The sequence below is a fragment of the Syngnathus floridae genome, chromosome 7 (assembly GCF_059516105.1).
Source record: "Syngnathus floridae isolate MCC-2025c chromosome 7, RoL_Sflo_1.0, whole genome shotgun sequence".
NCBI classification, from domain to species: Eukaryota; Metazoa; Chordata; class Actinopteri; order Syngnathiformes; family Syngnathidae; genus Syngnathus; species Syngnathus floridae.
This window is the reverse complement of record NC_142419.1, coordinates 9,020,237-9,043,112: the sequence shown is the minus strand read 5'-3', so window position 1 is coordinate 9,043,112 and position 22,876 is coordinate 9,020,237. Positions and strand designations below refer to the sequence as shown.

At 40.1% G+C, this 22,876-nt stretch overlaps 1 protein-coding gene across 10 annotated transcripts in view; it reads left to right on the top strand.

The window, feature by feature from the left end:
* The window catches only part of gramd1bb (GRAM domain containing 1Bb), a 76,450-nt gene that overhangs the window by 48,893 nt on the left and 4,681 nt on the right, over positions 1-22,876 (top strand). For 6 of the 10 annotated variants that reach the window (XM_088379964.1, XM_088379970.1, XM_088379972.1 and 3 more), the window contains 19 exons: positions 5,416-5,626; positions 6,807-6,827; positions 8,135-8,158; positions 9,753-9,773; positions 10,671-10,694; positions 16,046-16,130; positions 16,791-16,894; positions 17,206-17,301; positions 17,419-17,499; positions 18,044-18,159; positions 19,052-19,214; positions 19,351-19,543; positions 19,634-19,777; positions 19,855-19,973; positions 20,043-20,185; positions 20,275-20,378; positions 20,803-21,103; positions 22,055-22,162; positions 22,536-22,656. In XM_088379964.1, the coding sequence (XP_088236090.1) occupies positions 5,416-5,626; positions 6,807-6,827; positions 8,135-8,158; positions 9,753-9,773; positions 10,671-10,694; positions 16,046-16,130; positions 16,791-16,894; positions 17,206-17,301; positions 17,419-17,499; positions 18,044-18,159; positions 19,052-19,214; positions 19,351-19,543; positions 19,634-19,777; positions 19,855-19,973; positions 20,043-20,185; positions 20,275-20,378; positions 20,803-21,103; positions 22,055-22,162; positions 22,536-22,656 (2,179 nt within the window). The remainder of the gene's footprint in view (positions 1-5,415; positions 5,627-6,806; positions 6,828-8,134; positions 8,159-9,752; positions 9,774-10,670; positions 10,695-16,045; positions 16,131-16,790; positions 16,895-17,205; positions 17,302-17,418; positions 17,500-18,043; positions 18,160-19,051; positions 19,215-19,350; positions 19,544-19,633; positions 19,778-19,854; positions 19,974-20,042; positions 20,186-20,274; positions 20,379-20,802; positions 21,104-22,054; positions 22,163-22,535; positions 22,657-22,876) is intronic. The other 4 variants (XM_088379966.1, XM_088379967.1, XM_088379968.1 and 1 more) reach the window with 4 other exon arrangements.

The window sequence follows — 22,876 nt, the reverse complement described above, 5'->3', positions numbered from 1 at the left end:
CCATAGCCACAAGACAGGATGAAGAGACTTTTGCCAGAGTTTTCTTTTTTTCTAGGGGTCAGCAAAACCATGAAAACAAGCAGGCCCCCCCCCCCCTTAGAAAGGTCCGGAACTCTGGAGGCATTGTAGAATAGAACGTTTGGACCGCTTGAGCTCGTTGGATTTAAGAGCTTTAGAGCTTATTTAGAGGAAAGACTGTAACAAAGTAGCACAAGCAGCATGCTTGTTTTCCTTTTGCTTTCTTGACCAATCTGGGATGAGTGTGACAAGCGAATTGGTGATTGACACCGGAAAATCCCTCTGCTGTCTGTGTGCAGTTCAGCGCAGGGCATGCAGATGAGTTGAGTCTCTGATAAACAAACCCCAATACGGATGGGCAGTATTCGTATGCTCTCTGTACTTGTGTACATGCAGCAGACATGGTTGCAAAGATAGTTTTGAATGATTGTGACTCCAATTATAGTTTAAGTGTGTTGATAGACTGACGATGGATGGATGGATATCATGCAGGTGTACCTAATGTTGCGAAAACTTCGAGTGCTGTATGTTTTACATTACCCTGTTAGACTTCTGAATATTTCAGGGCATGGATTAGTTGTGTAATAGTTTAAGAAACAAGTGTTTATATTTTCAGAGATCAAGTCCTCTGTCACTTTGTTTTCCTGCTGTAAAACCTGCTCGGGCAGCAGACCAGAAGAGTATATTTAGTCACACACTAAATATTTAAACCACTGTTGCTATAGTGATCTTCACTCTAAGTTGAGATTTGTGTCAAGTGTACCGTCGTGGGCAGTGCTCAGTATAGCTTTTTCATTGTTCAACCATTTGTCCACACTCCTTATTACTGGAACTAAATATAGACCTCAGTCTGTAGGCCAGCAAATTATTGCAGCTGCACAGTAACGGCAAGCCTGGGAATTGATCATACCAGTACCAATTCCAGTATCGGCTGTGCTCTGAAGCATCTCTCTGATTATACCATAATTGATTTCTGATCAGTTTAGTGCGGGCAACTCATGAAGACCTGCACAGATTTTCTGTCATGAGAGTAACAGTAGTAGAAGTGTGCAGATTTTGTTTAGTTTTTTTTAATGGAAAATGTTATTAAATTAGAACACTATACTGCATGTTTATATTCTTCATGTGAACATATTCTTTATGTTCATCACACGTGTTTGCTGGGGTTGAGGTCAGGGTTCTAGATGTAATTTAATTTTATTTATACTATCTATAGATAGCTCCACAATGGAAATTACTCTTCTGAAAATTCTTTCACATGAAACTCATCCAAGCATACTTTTATTGACATTGCCCTTTGCCCTGGATCTCAGACATGCTATAAGAGAAAGGTAACTTGTTGAATAAGAGACAAGAACAATGTGTGTTATATTTAATTGGTCAGTGCAGGTGTACAGGAGAAATATTCTGTTATTCTACAAATATACAATGAAATATTTTCTACTCCAAACCAGTCAGTCAATCAGTGTACACTAATCAACATTGCAAATACTCAGTGACCAGAATATGATCATCCACCAAACAGCAAAGGTGGTTGCTAATCCTAAAATGGAGTTGCCACAGAGAAGCAGGGCTGTGTTATCTCCCCTTGACTTGTACACATGTAAAGCCTCTTTCCCAGCCTTACTTTTCAACATCAGCCACAGAAGCTGCCCACATTGTTCTCCATGAGACACTGAACAGGGTATCAGTAATGCATGGCTACAAGCAGCGGACCTCTGCTGCTAGTGGGAAATTGGTTTGCATAATGCCACGCCGAGTTACCTGACCTGGTGAGCTCATCACTGGGCTCATCACTTGCTGAGTCTATTATTTGTTGCGATCATTGTGAGCATGTATATATGCCCATTGGATACTTCATTGGGTGCTCCTGCACAAATGAGCCACTACTGGAGCTGTTTAAAAATGTTTGCCTTCATAAAATAATTAATGCGGCATTTAAATTGAAGAAATTGGTCCTGTTGGATGTCATTCATGTTCCTATACTATACTGTACTATACAATACGAAGTAAATAAAGGGAGTGTCTAAATTTTTACATGTTGTGAAGGACGTGTATACACCTAAATCTCAATTTTACTTGCTTCAATCCTACGTAACTTTCTGTCTAACACGGTTTGGTCATGGACCCTAATTGTTTTTTGTCAGATACATTTTCAAGTACCGTAATTTCCGGACTATAAGCCGTGACTTTTTTCCAAAATTTTGGACCCTGCGTTTTATAGTCAGGTGCGGCTTATATAAGATTTTTTTCATGATTTTTGTGATGACTTGATCACTTTTACTCTTAACACTATTATATACAGTAAAAGCTACAAAACAAACTGACAAATAACTTGTTTTCAAATCAGACGAGTAAAAACTGGTCAAATATTTAAAAAAAAGATATTAAAAGTGAAGACAATTTGCAATTCTAGTAATGACACACGAATTTGATGCACAATTTGTCTTCGCAGGCCACATAGAATGATGTGGCGGGCCGTATCTGGCCCCCGGGCCTTGAGTTTGACACCTGCGCTTTCTCTTACTCTGCCATGTCACTCAGAGATTACACAAAGCAGTGGCACTGTTTGGACCATCTGCATTGTATTAAAACCCAATCAATCAGCATTTAAATTCAATTCTTCTGACATTTTGCTCACCAAAAACAAGTTGTAATGAACGTGAACTTTTAATGCATTTTATTCAGAAGGTTACTTTAAACCTTAAACGGCGGCGCGGCGTACTTATGGATTTTAACGGCCTCCAGCCTCCAGGGGGCGCTCTAGCAGGTAGCAAGAGCGAGACAGGCGAAGAAGAGATAATGCGCCGAAGAAGACGTGCTAGTTTGTGTTTACATTTCACGCATCACGCAGAGCGCGATCAATACGAACATTACTGAAAGGAAGTCTTTATACACAAACCATCATCATGGGGGACAAAAAAAAATGCATATGATGCCACTTTTAAGCCAAAGGCAGTCGATGTTGATGACATTATCTTGTGTCTACTCTGGAGCGTACTTCTGAATTTTTAAGGCCTCCGGTCTCCAGGGGGCGCTCTAGCAGGAAGCAAGAGCGAGACAGACGAAGAAGAGATAATGCGCCGAAGAAGACATGCTAGTTTGTGTTTTGATCGTCTCGCGCATCACTTACACATCCCCACTCACACAAAGACAGGAAGCTTTTATACACAAACTGTCATTATGGGGGACAAAAAAAATGCATATGATGCCGCTTTTAAGCTATACGTGTCGCTCGCTAGTTTAATGTAATTTAGCGCTTCGTGCATGAATAAGATTAGCATGAACAGACCCTCTTCACACTCGAAGAAATGCATAAAACCGACGACGAAAGAGAGACTGAGAAAGTGTGAGGCGAAGGATATCTAATGCTATTCCAATCGGACACTAAGGAGGAAGACTTCGATGGTTTGAGTGCACAGGAGGAAGATGAAGACGGCTCTTTTTTTTCTTTTACTCGTATGTTTTTTTTAACCAGCCCTGTTAGTGCTGTGCTACCATGTTGCTGCTGTGTTGCTGCTGTGTTACCGCCGCGTCTCAGTGACTTTGCTGTGTTAATGCCGCGTCACAGGCAGTGTTTGGAAAGAAATGTTAAGGTATGTTATTAAAGCTTTAAAAAAACTTTCTGTGTCCAGTCTTTCTTTGCTAATAACTCGCTTGCACGCTTCCGCGTTGCTGCGGTACTACTGCTGCGTCTCAGGCAATGCTTAGAAAGACATGTTCAAGTATGTTATTAAAACGTTAAAAAGGCTTTTTATGTACTGTCTTTCTTTGTAAAAAAAAACTCGTGTGCACGTGCGGCTTATAGTCCGGTGCGGTTTATGTAAGAAAAAAACTGAAATATCCCTGCCTTTTAGCTGGTGCGGTTTATAATCCGGTGCGTCTTATAGTCCGGCAATTACGGTAGTATTTCAAATGGATGATATGAGGGCCGTACAAAGCTAAGTGATTAGTACGTAAACCTTAGCTAGTGATTTGATGAATTTTCGTGACCAATTTAAAGGTGTTTGATAAGTTTGATCTTTATGACTGCTTTATTACTGTGTTACGGAAAGCTAGTATTGTTTTTGATTTGGAAAGGGGGAAGTTTGCGGAAGCACCTCATCCACACAGTCACAAGTCAGAGTGTGGCTTGACACTGCAGTAGAATAAGTGGCTGCTTTATTTTCTCTTACATCCAATTCATATAGCATCAAAATGATCTACTCAATCCACCTGATATTGTAATCTTTTTATTGCTTCTCTTCTAATAAAAGAGTCTCTCAACAGACTTTGATGTGTGTGGGTGACAGACGGCAAACGGACCCCTTCTGCTGCCCAACAACATGCCTGACCTACTGAATTAACGTAATAAAGGACCCCTTCATGCCTTTCCAAAAAAAAGCAAGATTTTCTGTCAGGGTTAACAAATTTTCCAAATTCTGGACCCCAAAGTCTGCGTAAAATAGAGATTTAGGTGTGTATATATATATTTATATTTGAATGCATCCTAAAAGTACAATACATGTACAAGTACAGGGACTATCTAATATTAAGTCAAAATCATCATAGAGTGGAAGTTTTCTTTCAACATTGATTTCTTATGGCAGGAAACAGATTTGTGTGTGACTTCAGGCTTGATAATAATCCATGCTAAGATATGATGCAATGAGTTTCTTGTTGTCATTTCACAATATGGCCTTTCCTAAAGGAAATGCAATTTGATAACAGTTTGAATCAATGTACTTTCATCTTTTAAATTTATATTTTCCAATTCGATATATCGGTTTCTGTCACACTGCTAGTGACAGTAGTGATGCTCATCTTTACAGTGTTATGTACGTACATAAAATTCCTTTTGCTGTTCTGTTGTTGTTGTTGTTAGTGGTGCTAGTATTAGTTTAGCCTCAATTAACCAGGTTGCACATGATGCTTCAAGCCTGTTAAGCCTTATGTGATGGAAGTCAACAATGCTCTTCTAAGGAAGGAACCCCACTAATGTTGATAACTTTATAATTGTCCTGCCAGGGTGATGAAGACATTGGATTCATAGTTGTCTGTCCAACAGCATGAAGAATGATAGTGTACAAAACATGTGTTTTCACATGCAGACTTTGTGTTTGGTAACAATAGTTGAGCAAAATTTAAATCACAATCTTCAATTGTGCTGGCATAATTGTATCCTTGCAAAACATAAAAATAATTACTACCAGACCCCGATTATTTTGTTTTGAACTTGAAGTATGATATATTTTTACCCTCATATCGTACCTTACTTGTTCAACATACCTTGGGGTCAACACTGTCATTCCAGTCCATATATCATACGTAATACAAACATTATTCAAAAGACAATACAAACTGATCCAGATGTTTCTTGTCAATATTTTTCTCATCCCTCCACATCTTTCTTTTCAGCACTGCCAGTAACTCAAACAAGAGCACTCCTGCTTGCTCGCCAGTCCTGCGCAAACGATCGCGCTCTCCCACACCACAGAGCCAGGAAGGTGACAACATGGTGGAGAAGGGCTCGGACCACTCCTCGGACAAGTCGCCCTCCACACCCGAGCAAGTTGTCCAGAGGACCTACTCACTGCAGTCAGCACGCAGCGGGGGAAAGAACTCCAAAGTGAGTGCCGCCGTTTGGTTTTTCTAACCCTAGTGACCGAGAATGTTTTGACAGTCACGTAAAATACTGTACTTACTATAAAAATTTAAAAACAAAAGAAATGTCTCTGTAATTCTTGAGATGTTTATAAAAATGAATGGATTCCACCTGTATCGCATCTCGGAGCAAAAAAAAAACCTGTTTTTGAGGTCGAAGGAAGTTTGCGGAGCTCAGAGACAGGACTTAGGTAAAGTAGATTAGAGCAAGTCTACCAAAACACTTTTAAAGGCAGCATTTAATGAAATATATTAGATCTCTCTAGATAATGAGTGAAGATGGGGGATCATTCCAGAAGGACAATCGTAACTGCAGGTTTACTGAGCTGGGCTTCATGTCAGAGTGGCCTGATAGCAAAAAACAAAACATATAAAACACCTAAAGAACTTGTCTAGGAATCCAAGATTGAACAATTTGATTCTAAGTAGTATGTACGTTAAAAAAAAAGTTATAGTTTTGCTGAAGCATTTTGCTTGTATTGTGTGAGCTTTTACACTTAGCTTTAATTGTGCTGAGAAACCAGCTTTTACACTGATGCTGTGGTGGATCAAATATATTTTTCCTCTTATTCCTTTTACTATTAATCTATTTTTTTTTAAAAATCCAGATTCTGACAAAATCACAAAAGTAAAGAACAAATGTGACTTGATCATTTATAATTTAAGGCAAGCTCATTGACAGTAAAACAACCACAGGTGAACAGTTATATAGTTTTATCTTAATGTTCTAAATAGACTAAGCTAAATTCAAATACATCATATAGGTGCTGCTCAGAACGCCAAAGGGGTGTACAGTATTTGCATCGTGTCAAGGGGTTGCCATGATGTGCTGTTTCTAAGGGCAAATACATTTTCCAGTTTGTTTGTGATGAATGCTAATGAAGCCATTTCACCTTCACTGACTCATCGTCTGTCTTCTCTTTAACTTCATTTACTGTCCTCTTTTTTTCATTCATTCACTCACAGTGTGCACTCTCTCCCTCTGCATTACTGGCCACCACTACATGTCCCATGATAACCTGCGCCATCTGATGACAACAATTTTGTTATCTTCAGCTGCTTTTTGTTCTTGGTGTTAATTTCTTTGTAGTCATCTTTTTTATCTGATTTTGTTTTTCTTTGTTCTTCTCCTGTTTGCATGCTAGTCTCACAAGCGACTTTCCAAAGTAAGCATTACTCTTTCTGTTCTTCAAATGTTTCTGTGCTCCTCCTACTCTTCCTCCTCTGCCCCTTTGCGTCCCTCCTGTTGTCTTGTGAGCTGCTCTGTGGAAACATCTCACCCGAGCCTGCTTCTCCATCCTGTATACATAAACAACAGCTTATTACACCTCGCTCACCTCCTCTACATTCCCTCATGTTTCCTCTGCAGTGCTTTGCAATGTAGCCCTTGTTAATTGATTGATGATGTTTATAACACACATTGACCCACCATATTATGAACATCTGCACAATCTAATAAGCACCGAAGCAAGAGCTGAACCATATACTGAGATGAAAGAAATAAAAATGAACACTTTCCAAGAGTTACTAATTCAATCTGTATTTTTTTTAATTGTGGTTGTAGTTTACAGTGCAAATAAAGTCTTTGATAAAGGCATGTTTTAAAATACAGCTCTTGTACTGAAGCTCACTAAATTGTGCAGATGTGGCAAACATTTTTGCTGCACAGTGTAAATGCATTTGGATCCTTTTTTGAGACTACTAGTGCAAAATCAAATTATACCTGCGCATTGGGACAGGAGTTCCAAAACTGTGGCGCTATTAGCGCCCCCCAGAGAACATGTGACATTTAAATTAAAAGTGGTCTGGTGTATTATTTATTCAAATTGTTTCTTTCTCCAATTTTTTTCTCACACAATATGTAGGTTAAATAGGAACTTTCCCTCGGTACAGATTTTAAAAGTGTGAAATGCAGTTTAAAATATTTTCTCCTATTTCTGAAAAATATTGTAAAAACAAGCAATCAACAAGACAGTGAGTACATAAACAAGATGGTTGTTTTAAGGCTGCCTCGTGATGCTCTATTTGCTGCAGTGCACAATCTGCTTCACACACACTGTAAAACACACAAAGCACATGCCAAATGATTACATCACTACTTCTGTGCCTCAAACTAAGCTGTCCACCCCCCACCCCACCCCAACCGCAATCCCTCTATCGTGTAAGCCAGTCAGCACTGGTCACATGACCCCAGCCATGGCGTGAGGTCGTCCCGGCAACGTGAGCTTGATCACCCTAACCCTAATGCAATCCAAATAAAAGAGCATGTTCAGCAAATGCCTCCCTGCACAAATACCAACAATCATGCTGGCCTGTCTGTCACATGTGCGCTGGTCCGATCAGTGACATCATCGACATCAGGCCTGCGTCATGCTGTACTTTAACGGCAGCAGACAACTCCATAACACTCTTAGTTCTTTCAACACTTTTTTCATTTGACTCACTGGTTGTTTTCTCTTGAATTTTCTTTCAGTATGACAGACTAAACCTGATTAAAGTAAGCATTCTCTCCTTGATGTCTTTTGACCTTTTGGCCTTCCTCTTCAATCAATCCCTAGTCTCCCCACTTCCTCAGTACACCTGCCACTGTAGGATCCTCTGTGATAACTGCAGTGCTGTCAGTGTTTCCCCTTTTCGTGAAAGGCCATGTAATTCTTATCAAGCATTGTTCAAGTTTTAAGGCTGAGTAAAAAGTACTTTCAATTTTATCATTGTGCATTCGATAAATGTCCACGCAGTCGAAGAGCCGAAGCTTTTGCGTCACATTGATCCATTTTTGGGGCCATAATAATAATATAATGGAATTTAATCAAATAATAATAAAACTATGGCTCTAAAGTCACACAAAACACAGCATGCATGATGTCATGCAGACGTCAATAGACCTCAGCAGTAAAGGTCAGTTTATCTTCAAGTCTTGTTGGAGCTCCCTAGAACATACAGATTGTGGATTGGTCACATGAGATTCTGCTGGACGCTAATGGCCGTTAAATATTATCAGAATATCATGTTTAATGCTGATCAGGCAATTATTTGTTAACATACAAAAACCAATGCACGTTATCGCAGTCTCGTTTGCTTTCTACACCCCACTACGCACCACCCCAACTGTTTTGATGCTGTCAAACGTCTTATGCACTCACCACATCAAACATGTCGCACGCACATACACCCATGCATGCACTTTATTCAGCCAGAACCCTTAAAGTAATTCCTCTCTTGTGTCTGTGTCACCTTCAAATCAGATTAGTCCACATTAGCCCTGTGATTGTCACAGTCAGGCCTCGCCGAGCAGTGAGCAGTGTTGCATTATAGCAAAGGCTCTAAGGGACTGCTTGTCAAATTCTAAAATGTACTATTGTCCTGAAAAGCACTTAGCACATTATCATTATTAAAAAAATTGTTTAAAAGCTAAAATGGAGGCACTCATCATCTTGGCTGCAGATACATATAGAATAAAACTACTACAAATAAACTGTAAATATTTTGTTTTGGTGGGTATGTTTCTTTGTTTTGTTTTTATGAGAAAATGCAATCATTTAAAGAGTGCTTTCCTTTTATGATGCACCTGACCTCTATATTTTACCCTCATCTCATCCATGTATCTCCCCGGAATGGTGTCTTGCAGCATGATTCCCATTGGAAGGTCACTATCTATTATAGTATAAGGTCGGAAATACTTGTCATTGACATGATTAAAGTTGAGACACTCTGCTGCCCTCTGCTGTTCTGAAAATGTTCTACAACCTCGTTCGGTGTATTTATATATATGCACAATTTGATGGGATAAATTCATTAAATATGTCAAGAAAATGATCCTCATGTTTGAATGACTTTCAGAGAGGAGTTCATTCATGACATTTTTATGTGGTTGCAGTTTGCAGAAGGCATTGCAGCCCAAAAAAATCCTTGTATTTTAAAAAAAAAAAAAAAAACAATTTTTCACTGGCTCTCATTAGAAAGTGCCAGCTACAGTTTGACTTTCACAGATGGTGGTCACATCTCTCATCCCCTGTATGGAGAGTAAAGTCATACTTTAAATAATCAAAATCTCTGTCTTTTTTTTTTTTTTTATCTCTTTGCCTCTGCAGAAGAGCCAAAGCTGGTATAACGTAAGTGCTTCTTCTCTTACTGTATATGTGACGTGTTTTTGTGTGCTCATTGTTTACCACTGTCTGTGTGTTGCTGACTTGCCAGTGACAAATATGTCAGTCAAAATAAATAGCACAAGTATAAAAGAGCAGCATGGACTTTTGTTCAACAGTTGATATTTAGTACATGGTATTTACATTAATGCTATACCATACATGCTTGAATGCAATGTACTACTACATTTATTCAATGATTGGTAAATTAAAATAAATTGCTGGAGGAGCAACAGGAATAATGTTGCAATAGAATATACACGTTGTTATTGGAAATGCACTAAGTCATAATATTCCACTTTAATAGAATCAATGCGTGTGAGCATGTTTGTCACATTCCACTTTGTTGGTTGAGAGCATTTACAAATTTCAGTAAAACAAAAAAATAACCCAAATATGTCACAGTGGATTTACTCGAGACAGTCACTCAACAACACAAATATGTTCCAATTCTCCATGACGCTTACAACATCCTTACCAAGACTATATAGACAATTCTAACTCCAACTGTGATGCAACACCCAGACATGGTCCACTGCAATGAAAATTGCAAGATGTATCGTAATTACGGTAAAGTTCACAGGCCGAATTGACTGTGGCAGTTTTTAATCATGCCACTAGGTGGCAAACTAACCCTGTTTGTAAAACAGGAACAGCACCGCTGTGCAAATTCTTCCTTGACACACTTTGAATGTCTGGTTTTTTTTTTATCAAACCCACATAGTACACAAGAACAGGAATGTTGGATTTAATTCCACAGATTTGACCCCAGCCCCCCAGCCCCTAAGTCTTTTGAGTCCTAATCCCGTTTCTTTGATTATTATTATTATTATTATTCCCTGTGTGTGTACACTCTCTCCCCAGCATGAAAGACAACACATCATGAGAGTAAGCATGACTTGTATTCCTTTGCTCACTTTGGCCTGTCAGACTGGCGGCATGATACTAATCTGTCTCCTCGAAGTACTGTTCCCACCTCACTGCAATGCCAAACTAGACATTTAAATATATATCATTTGCAAAGCTTCAAATGTATGATAATGTTGCTGAGAGGGCTATGTCAAAACATACTGTATTTATAGTAGGCATTCAATTCTGGATTGTGCAAATTTAATGTCTGTTCAGACTTCTAAGTCTGGTTTGCAACAGGTGGCAACAGATGCATGGAATTTCTCACTCTACTAAACAAATCCATTAATGGAAGTTATGGCCTTTACATGACTTGACAATTGAGCATGAGGCTTAATGTTTCTGTGTCCAAATTAAAATAGAGACTGGGTCTAGTGTACTGGATTGTAAGCATGTTACTCACATCTTTTCTACTAATGTCAGCTAACAATTAGCGCTTTAGAGTTGACAATCCACTTTAACAACTAACCTTAACAGGGAGGAAAGGAGATTCATTGTTTTTATGTATAGTGAATTAATTGACGTTACAAAAATTACATTTGCTGTGTTATAATTTCTGTGTGTCCCTTAATTTATTACAACAATATTTGTTTGTGTACCTTTGAGTGGCACAATGGCCGACTGGTTAGCAAATCACAGTGCAGAGGATAAGCGATTCAGCTGGATGGATAGATCTGTTTGTATGCCTCCACTGTTCCAATATGCAGCATAATGCAGCCTCTGGGAATAAATACTCTGCCAAGTTCAAAAGGGTGAATGCAAGAGGGATTGTTTTGCTTTGTTTGTTGGTGGTCTCGTGTGTTAGTAATTTGGATTTTTTTTTTTTTTTTTTGGGTAGTTTACACTAAACCTTTTGTAAGATCACGTTAAATTTTGCCGCAATTAAGAACCAAATAGAATGCTATGAAGATTCTTATGAGGCATGTAGTGCTGGATGATGTGGAAAAAAATCTTCTATCATAATATAGGCCAATGTCGTAATATTTGGTTTATCCATTTACCCACCTAATTATTGTTAGATTTAATTTTGCATCATGGGTTTGTGTTTGTTTTTCACTTCCCTGGTTTGCTGTTCAGTCAGCCAGTAAAAAGCTTTTCTCCAGAAAATCAAGCTTCCTCTATTATTTGTATTTACAATTGCCATAATCCTCTTTAAGAAGCATGAATATTTATTTGAAAGGGAATAAATGATATCTGGTTAATATATATGGTTCACCAAAAAAACCTTCAACAATTCATGTCCGCATTTTCCAATTTCTTATTGGTTGCTGTCAGAAAGACAGATGATGTAACAGAATGGTAAACACGCTCATGCCCCATCTTTTTTTTAGAATGTGCTGGAGGCATCAAATTCAAAGTGAGAATATGCAAAAAATAAACATTATCTTGTCTTGGTAGTGCTTTGTAGTCAATTGATTATAGGTTGAAAAGTATTTACTACTTTTATATCCATGGCAAGTTGCTCGAAATGGCATCTGCTCTCGACAAATCACACAATGCAAGACCTGCTACTATAAGCACAGATGAAAACACCAATCTGCTATAGCAGGCATTTGCACAAGCCAAGAAAATATTAGCTACGGTCTACCTAACGGCAGGCATTTGCACAAGCCAAGAAAATATTAGCTACGGTCTACCTAACGAAATGCAGTATTAACAAAAGCTTGATTCTGCGAATTCTTTAGAGAGCGCTCGAAGCATTTGACCAACCTAGTCAGGGACAGAAAAACACCACAATTACAAATACAAGGCTAAAAATGGATGTTGTAATCTGTTTGTGCATCCACCCCATGTCAATTGTGACCTTTAAAAGCATTGAAGCACTGTTATTTTTTTTATTCTTTCCAAAATTATCCTTGAATGAGTTCTGAGAATCAAGGCCTGATTCATCTGCACAGTACAAATCCTTCCCTTGCAGATCTCCTCTGCACAAACAAGAGGGAATACATTAACAAAAAAGGGTGGGGAGTGCATGTGGTTGTTATTCAAAATAGCAGAAGAACTGTTGAGCCTGCCAACAAGCGATGCTGCGTGCACACGCTTTTCCTCGGTCTTCATCAGTATTGACAGTGACACCCACCCACATTGCTGGTGTCGATACGTAATAATAAAATGGATTTCTAGTCAAATATTAATGAAGCCTTCCGTAGTAAAAAGGATGAGCTTATCGGTCACCTCCACCTCTAAAATGACTCAGACCCCACCCTGGTGTACTGTACCAGCCTCTTCCATCCCTGTCTGTTTGTGCAGGGTGTTAATCGTTAACAAGATCTATAAATACCGTCTCTCGCTGACTACCTCGACACTGCATTGGTGCAACAATGACCTCGTTCTTCACTTGATTTATTAGAGAGCAATGAATTGAATGAGCTTCATATAAAAGGCCACTCAGAGCTGCGGCGCCGCAAGTCATTTCCAAGGAAAACTTATTCTGTCATCCTAAGTTCGACAGAAATGTTTAACCACATGCTAGAAAGGCCTTCCACTTAAGAGATGTTTTTTATGTGAATCAGCAGCATGTTTCCATTAGTTTCTGCTACTACAATTTCAGTCCTCAGAGAGTGGTTAAACAGCATACTGTATATTGGGTAACAGCAGGAAGCCACATTTAGAGTTCTTGGAACGAAGGTTTAGACTTATACTGCCGTGGCTTCCATCTTGCATTCTGGATTCTTGTCAATATTTTTAGTCATGTGTTGCAGGACGTTATGCATACCAATGTATGTGAAGTGCCATTAAAATAGAAGCTGCAAAGCTTTGCAAGTTTCTGGCCCGCTGGGGGTAACATAAGGGGATCATGTGTCATGTTTTGAGGCCATTGAGTGGCCTCAAAACTAAATTTTAGTCAGCGTGAACAAGAAAGTGTCTGCCCAAACATTCCCAGTTAGTGATCTGCTCATTTGGCACAAGAATCTTACCTGGCTTTCAACTCCATCCTCCCAAATATACTGTATATTACAAAAAAGAAATTTAAAAAAGGAGTATTTTTGCTTTCTATGGATTAAAAGGTAAATGACTTGGCCAAATGCTTCTCGTTGCTAGAGCAAACTTGAAATACAGAATGGTCTGCTATAAAAATGTAAGCTGATAGCAAAATAAAACTTGCATCAGAGCTGATGAACTCACTTCTGGAATTGATATAAATATATTTATCATCTTTCTTTCATTTTTCCCACTGGAACCTCACTTTTAGAGATTTCATTGTATTAATAAATGATAGAACTTAATTAGTCTTATTTGCACATCGACTTGACAAGAACATACTTGGCATTGTTGGAGGGAATTGCAGTTTCACGGTTTATTATATGTTACACTGGCTGTGTTGTTCTGCGGCCTAGTTGTGACTTTGTCATGATTGATGGTGTTGTTTTGCACTTGGAGGTAACTGGAGGTTATGCTCACATCTGTTCTCTGTAACTCAATCACTTGGGCAGACTCAACACTCTCTGCAACAGACTTAAAACTTCACGTTTTCTCTAAACATCCTCAGCACCCCATTCACAATTCTTCCACTTCTTGACGTACTTCATTCTCTGGCTCATAAACAGACTAATTACAACACTCTCAGAAGCACCACACACAACTTGCACACTTCCTTTGGAATAAGAAGAGAGACGCGTGGTGTTGGTGGGGAGGTGGGTGCTTCTGCCATGATAATAAAGGACTTGTTGCTCGGGGTTACTTGAGGGCAACGGCCGTAACTCCTCTCCCCGTGTATGTGTGTGTAAAAGGAAGAGAGAGAGACACACACACAAGGCTCATGTGGTTGAAGTGTGCCTGTGTGTCCACTGCTCAACATTGACAGCGCGCAGCAACCCAAAACACAGAAGAGGGCGGACACTCACCAGCTACTCTTTACTTTGACTAGTCACTGACGAGCCTTTCAACGACATTGGATTTGGGTGGCAGGCAGGATATTCACGAAATCCATGAGACACAAAGGCTCCAACATGGAACTGGATGAGGATTGTTTGATGTCGGATTGGGAGGCTGTGCTGGAGCTGGATGAGGCCCTGGCAGGGTGGTTTCTGCAGGGTCCAGCAAGAGGGCAGTGGGGTTGGGAGTGGGGCTGGGCCAGCTCAGACCTTCAAGAACCCGAGTGGAACTCTGAAGAGATCCCAGCAGTAAGTCCTCCTCTACTTTGTAAATGAGGCCATGTAGGGGAACTGATGATTTTGAAGATTCATTTGGCTGCAGTAGGAACAAAATGAGGCTTCAGATATGTACCATTTGCTCTTCTGTGGTAGTTCCCCATTAATAGATAAATAAGTACTGGCCTGGTTGTAAGTCATTGCTGTTTGAAAGCTCAAAGAGCTCTGTTGTTTGGAGTCATCTCAGGCTGGTTTATCATTTGCATACTGCTCAGAAAAGCACATATTTTCAGATTCAAACTTGCTCATCAAAGGAGATGTTCTTTTCCCTCTGGTTCCAAGCGAATATATTATTTCGGGTTCGGGTATACATCTTGTTGCTGGGATGGCAGCTATTGTTTTTCTTGAAGGTTTCCTGTTGAAGCAAAAACATCTGGCCCAGACAGCGAGAGCCCTTGCTCTAGCACACTTTTGGAGATTTCAGACAATGACCTTGTCTGATCAAGCTAACAAAATGAAGACTTGATCAAGCTGTTGCGATATTACTAAACAAAAAGCTGGAGCATTTGTATCTTTGTGCTTAAAAGTAAAGATCATCAGTTTTTTTCTCAAGATTGACTCATAACTGCATTTTCAAGTATAGCCATAGCATAAGTTACACCTGGACAATGTAATAAAATTCTGTATAATAACTATATACATGATTAATTACCAAAGTTGTAAAACTGCTTCAATTCATTAACATTATTTTGAGTTAATCAAAATAAAACAAGCACCTCACAGAGTGTCTCACAAACATCATTGTTGGCATATTTTTGAAACAGTCCTTTCACTGGATCAATTGTACAGGTGTACCTAATGTTTTGGTCATTGTGTAGCGCACAAGTTTGCTGTGTGATGCCAAAGAGAGAATGTGACTCTTTTAAAAGCTCACCGCATGTTAACTGAATGATCTGCAGTGGGCTGTTTTGGAATTGTGCTTCTACTAAGTCGCGGCTTTTCTGTGATAACTCTGCTTGCTGTTGAGTCAACATCCATGAACACAATCTTGTCAAAATCCCTCACACGATTAACACCATTGCCAGTCTAGGGATTTGACAAGCTTTGAAGATAATGAATTGGGCTGCATAACAGAGACTACGCTTGTGTGTCAACAAGCAAGCATGAAGATGCGTGTGCTTTTGCGTCAGTAGCCGATAGTGTAGCAATGCGTCTCACTCTGCTCGTTCGTCCCTGCAGGTGCTGAGCCCCACATACAAACAGCGCAATGAGGACTTCAGGAAACTCTTCAAGCAGCTACCTGACACAGAGAGACTCATTGTGGGTGAGCGGACGCCAGTGACACACAGACGCCATCTGAAACGATTGGCTCACACCCTCATAAGGTCACATGTTTCATCTTGACTGTTATTTTGCAATTTGACTTGCCTCAAAATCCTCGTGTCCTCTCAGTCCTCGTGAGGACTGCTGCTATTGCCTGATGAATACTCATCAAATAAACCGTGACCTAGCGCTGCTAAAATTAAAAATGCTGACTTACAACAGCAGCAAAAAATACCAAATCAAGCACCAATTGATTAAGGTTCACAGGTATGTGATATATGATGTCTCAGGCAAATGTGGTCCTTGCCTTTATTTGTGTTCGTGCCAAAATTGCTCTTTCCTTGTACAAAGGTTTTATGTAAATTGTTTGCAAGGAGAGTTTGCATAGTTTTAAAAAGTTTTTGGATCTGGCCATCCATCCACCCATCTTGACTTGCCAATTGCTGACATGGCCGCTTTGCAGTACTAGTTAGCATTGTCAGCTGTGTTTTGGTTAATGTAGTAGTTTGCATAGCTGACTTTCATGCAGCTAGTGTGGGATCAGTTCCTCCTCATATCACAATACGGACAAGCTTGCCATTTTAGATGTTAGAGAATAGTTGCATGATGTGTGTTGGACTGATGTGTTGTTCTGATGCCGTGCCATTTCTTCATGCGTCAGACTATTCCTGTGCGCTGCAACGGGACATCCTCCTGCAGGGACGACTCTACCTCTCCGAGAACTGGATCTGTTTCTATAGCAACATATTCCGCTGGGAAACACTGGTATGCTTGTTGTCATTCTCTGGGCTCTTTTTTTTTTTTTTTTTTTGCCCTGTGCCAGTCTAGTGTGTATATACGTACGTATATCCCCCGTGCCAATATTTTGATGTAGTTCCATCAGGTTTCAACTTTATAATATGATGCAGAGAGATTCACCAAATCCCAAACTAGGGGTCTTGCGTCAGCCAAAAATCCAGATATGGCAATTTTTACACAGAGTATCTATATAGAGAGCTCTTAAGTTTTCCGTTCATTGGAAAAGTTGGCTGTTATTTTGAAGTTTTTATTTTTACTTTGCATCTTCTTATATGCAGCTGACAGTGCGGCTAAAGGACATCTGCTCAATGACGAAAGAAAAGACTGCCCGCCTCATTCCCAACGCCATCCAGGTCTGCACTGACAATGAGAAGGTAAGGTTTTACTGGCCCAAAAAATTAAATACCACCCCTAGATTGTGCTCTTTGATAGATAATTATTTGATGAGCTTAATTAGTGGAGCCATACTTCATAACACCTTTTCTCTGCAGCACTTTTTCACCTCTTTTGGAGCCAGAGACAGGACGTACATGATGATGTTCAGACTTTGGCAGAATGCGCTGCTTGACAAGGTAATTTAGTTGGAAACTGAGATGATAAGATATATTGTGTTACTCTAGAATCATGCACAATTTGCATGTTGAAATGCTGTTGTAGCTGTCACAGAAAAAAATGAATCATTTTATTTATACCAAGATTTGCTTTTGGTTGATACACATGTTTTTGTTTTTGTCTTTATCATCCTACTCAGTATTTTGACACATTTATGGGACTCCAAATACAATTTCACTCAGGGCCCCAACAACCATCCACACTTGCATTTTCTCTGCCACTTTGTGATAACTGAATTCTCATTAAGCATTCAAGTAACTCAAGTAAATCACTAAACGAGGTGTGGGTATACATAATTTTCACACCCTGCAATCGATCATACTTACATTTACATTATCTGTCAAATCATTGAAACATCAATGAAACTATAATTCACAACCTTTTGCGATGACCCTCTAATTCATCCACTTGAAAAATCCCGAAGATGTTCAGTGGGATGTCCTGTGATCGTCTACAAAAATGCAGCTACGGTGCAATTACGATGGCATTATGCTTTCTTCTCAGCCGCTGTGCCCCAAAGAGCTGTGGCACTTTGTCCACCAGTGCTACGGCAACGAGCTCGGCCTGACCAGTGATGATGAGGACTATGTTCCCCCTGATGATGACTTCAACACCATGGGGTGAGTGTGGCTACACGGTGGAGGACCCGGTTGCTATGGTTGCAAACAATTATCCAAACTACACGCTGATTGATTAAAAGCTGTTTACACCGGCACAATGAAAATATTAACAACCTCCTCTCCTCTCTGTTTATTTACACTTACTTAAGAGTTCCTAATGACTGGGAAGTGAGAAGTGGATTTCTAAATTAAAAGCAGCAGAGCTGTGTTTAAATGAGTTTCCCAAGTAATTACTGTGCTTTCTGTTGTGTTGCCTAGCGGCTAGTTTCTGAATGTTGTCGCTCTTAAGTGCAGGAAGCGTATTTTGCTGGTTGTACTTCAGTGGTTAAACACAATTCTCTAAATAAGGAGTCGTTTTCTTAAGAACAACTCTGTATGCTACAGTTCGGTATAAATAATAGAAAGAAAAGAAAAGTCACTATTTTACACATTTTTATTTTGGTTGAAAAAAAAAAAAAACTTGAGATGATATTGGAAATATGTTAACAATTGTCATCTTGTGTTTATTGTTATTAAGAGGTAATTTTATATCTACTTTGAAACTCTACTGTTAGGTCATGAGCAGTGGGCAAACCTTTATGCTTATGGTCTACGTTTTACTTGGATGGACAGATGGGACAATTCATTTTTAGATGAAATAGCAAAATATGTATGTAAAATATGTAAAAATAAATTAAATAATAATTAAATGTCATTTTAAATTGCATTACTTGATAATTTTATTTAATAATGATTAGATATTTTATTTCTAATGAAATCCATAAATAACATTTTAGAGGATGAGGGCCAGTGAAGAGAAATCGCTCTCATTTGAAGATGAAATTGACTCTCGCATTATTATTTAATTATGGACTAAACTGTTTCTAACTCTGTGGCTTTGTGGCACCTTCAGGTTTAGTGAAGAGATTCCAAATGAAGAAAATGAGATGAACAATGACAACTTGTCTAAAAGCAGCGCAGAGGCCAAGTCTGATGGGAGTCCACCTCTTCTTCACAAGAAGGTCATCCCAAACAGCACCATCGACCGCACGGGCAACCATGACACGCCCATCACAGTAAGCTGCATGGTCATCATGAGCAAAATTTTAACAACAATCATCCGAGGATCAAGCAATGTTTATTTTCCACATTCCAATTGTCAACCAAAGAAATCCCTTCTGTGCTCTCCCCCCCCACACACACACACACAAGTTTGACCTCCCCACAGACGATTTCACAGACTGCCAACCAGATGGCGAGCTTCTAGCTGTGCCTCTGCTGGTGGAAGAGAAGAACAATGACACCAGCGGGACCGGCGGCCCGGTTCCCTCGCCCTCACTCGACTTCAACGACAACGAGGACATCCCTACCGAACTCAGCGACTCTTCAGAGACTCACGATGAGGGTGAGTGCAAAGGACGAATTACCTCATCCGTAAATCAGCCATCAAAGGCAGACAAAAGAGTCTCCACATGCTTGTGTGTGTCTCTGATAGGTGAGGTTCAGGCCTTCCACGAGGATCTGAATGGGAGGCAGTACATCAATGAGATCTACAAGTTTAGCGTGGACAAGCTGTACGACATCCTCTTCACAGAGTCGCAGTTCATGAACGATTTCATGGAGCAGCGGCGATTCTCAGGTCTGCTTTCATCCAGTCAGACTCCCAGTTTCACTCATGGGGTATTAATCTACTTGTATGTGTTTTTGCGTGTTCAGATGTGATTTACCACCCATGGAAGAAGGAGGAGGCTGGGAATCAGACAAGGGAGATCCTGTACACCATCTCACTGACAAACCCTCTAGCCCCTAAGACAGCCACCGTCACTGAGACACAAGTATGCCCAACATATAATGTCTCAGATCTTCCCTACTTTCAACTGTTAAATCTGAAATTCACCTTTCAGACTCTGTACAAGGCCAGTCAAGAGAGTGAGTGTTACATCATCGACGCTGAGGTCATCACGCATGACGTCCCCTACCACGACTACTTCTACACCCTCAACCGCTACATGCTCACCCGGGTTGCCAAGAACAAGTGTCGCTTAAGGTAAGACTACCAGTTAGCTTTTTCATTTTCTTATCGCCATGTTGTTATTATCATCAGTCAAATTAGCCTCGGTTCTATTTATCTTCTAGGGTATCAACAGAGCTGCGCTATAGGAAACAGCCATGGGGGCTGGTGAAAGGCTTCATCGAGAAAAACTTTTGGAGTGGGTTGGAGGAGAACTTTCGCCAGCTCGGTAAACCTGACTTTTGTGCTAAAAATCAAGTGTCTTGCTGAAATGGATTTAGTGTTAGTTTTTTAAGCAGTTTCTGAAATATGAATGTGAGAAATGTGAGATCCTAAACAGAAAAACAGCAAAGTCATAGCAGCTCAGCATTCACATGCATTCGGGAACTTGCACTTACTTGTTTGACAAGATCTTGCTTAATTTTGTTTTTCCCCAAACTAAGAACACACTTTAAGCTTTTTATCCATTCATGGCCACTCCAAGCAAAAAAATAATAATAATAACATTTTGGCTGCAGCCCTGGAGGCCATTGTTTTCAGGGATTGCTATGATGTATCTACCAGTAATGCTGTATAGTCCTCCATATATTTTACATCTCTGAGGTGGCAGCTCATCACTGACACTCGGTCCTTTGGGGAAATGTCTTTCACAGAGGTGGAGCTGTCCAAGCTGGAGGAGATCCTGACCGAGGCCCACCAGCTCTCCCCAAAGGCTAAAGTGGTGAAGAATGCCACGGTGAGGCGGAAGAAGAGGCCCACGCCCCACATCCGCAGCCAGCATTTGGATGAAGCGCTCAGTCCTGTCACCACGCCGACAGACGAGGAAGTAATTCAGCGCATCAAACAAGTGGCAGGCTCCACACAGACCAGACATCAGAGTCCAGAGCATCGTCGCCTGCCTGGGGGCTTGGCTCTATACAGCGTCTCCAAACTGCTGCTCATCATCAGCTTCGTGTATGTTGCACATCACAACACACACGCACTGGAAAATATACACACATCAGACACTTCATTAGATACATCAGCATTATCCCTCATTCATTTTTTATTGCTTTCGTCCATATCGGGGTCTCACCTGGAGCCTTTCCCTGACTTTGGGTGAGACGCAAGGTACAAGTCACTAGCCCATTACAGGGCATATATAAACAAACATTGACACCTATTTTGAACATAAGTGTCAAACTCAAGGCCAAGTCGATTGATGATTGATGCTGAAATTAGTATCAAAATTGCAAATTGTCTTTTTTACCAACAACAAGCAAGAGGTTGGACGTTACCATCCACTTGCATAGGGGCTAGTAGAGATGTGACCAATTTGACCCAGCAGATGGTACTACAATACCAAGAAAAATGTCTCTGTCCATCCTGGTTAGGATCAATTAACACTGATGGAGGTCTACCCTCTACTAAGCGCTATTGTAGTCGATGAATTTCCTCAAATAATATATTTCCCTTTGATATCTACCTCCCTACATCTGTGACTGCAGTGGAGAACACCCTCAGCTATTTCTAAATATACAGCTGAATTTTTGATACAGCAGATGTATTGGATTGCTCACATCTGACAGGTCATTTGCTGCTTTTTATTCTTAAAACATCTATATAGTGATTAAGCACTTGCTTACACGACTCTGCACATGCATTTCATTTTTGTTTCCCTAATGTTTTTTTAATCTGACTTCAATTTATAAGAATATTCGCTGCCTTTGAGTGTAACTCCTCTCTCCTCTCGTTCCATTGCCACCCATAGGATCTGTCTAAGGTACATGTAGTACTGTACATTTATTTGCATAGCCACAATAGCCTTAAGTATTTTTTTAAATCTAATTTTACTGATATGCTTAATAAAATCGAAAATGGAAGTTATTGTTAATGAAATGAATGATGTTTCTTGTTCCCCCTCAGTCTGGTCCTGTTGGTGTTCCTCAATATGATGCTCTTCTACAAGCTATGGATGCTGGAGTATTCTGCACAGTCTTTAACAACCTGGCAAGGTCTGCGGCTGCATGAAAGGTTTGTACACACACTTTTTGACAAGTGCACACATAGTACACTATGAGTTCTATCTTCTAAATGATACTGCAGTTTCGGCATTGTTTACAGGCCACTGAGCACATGCAGGAAGTACATTTGTTTTCTTGCCCAGAAGGCAAATTCATTTACAAAGTATGCTGTATAGTATGTAGTATGAAATATATAGCATGCATACATACACATGCTGTAAACTGTCCACGATAATAACAAATGCGACCGTAATCCATTAAATCTCTTGAATGGCTTCTGGGCTGAATGAAACCATTTGCCAAGTTCTTTGAATGGAGGCGACGCTTCAGTGCCTGGACCTTGCTAATTGCTAAAGTCTGTACGTGCGCGTGTGTGTTCGCAGTAAACTTCCTCAGACACAAATGGAGTGGGCCCAGCTCTTGGAGGCACAGCAGCGTTTCCATGACGCCGAACTGCAGAAATGGAGGGAGATAATCAAGTCGTCAGTGGTATTACTCGACCAGGTACTCATGGATGGATGGCTAGATGGACAAACGGACAGATGTGCATTCCCATGTGCTGGTCATAACAATAAGAATATCAGCACAATAAAGCTCTTTTTACGCTTATGACATACAGTGATCCTTCGTTTATCGCGGGAGCTGTCACTGTGTATTCAAACGCCATTCTCATGTCACTCATAAACCCACGAAATAGCAAATCTGTGCAGTGGCGAGGGATCAC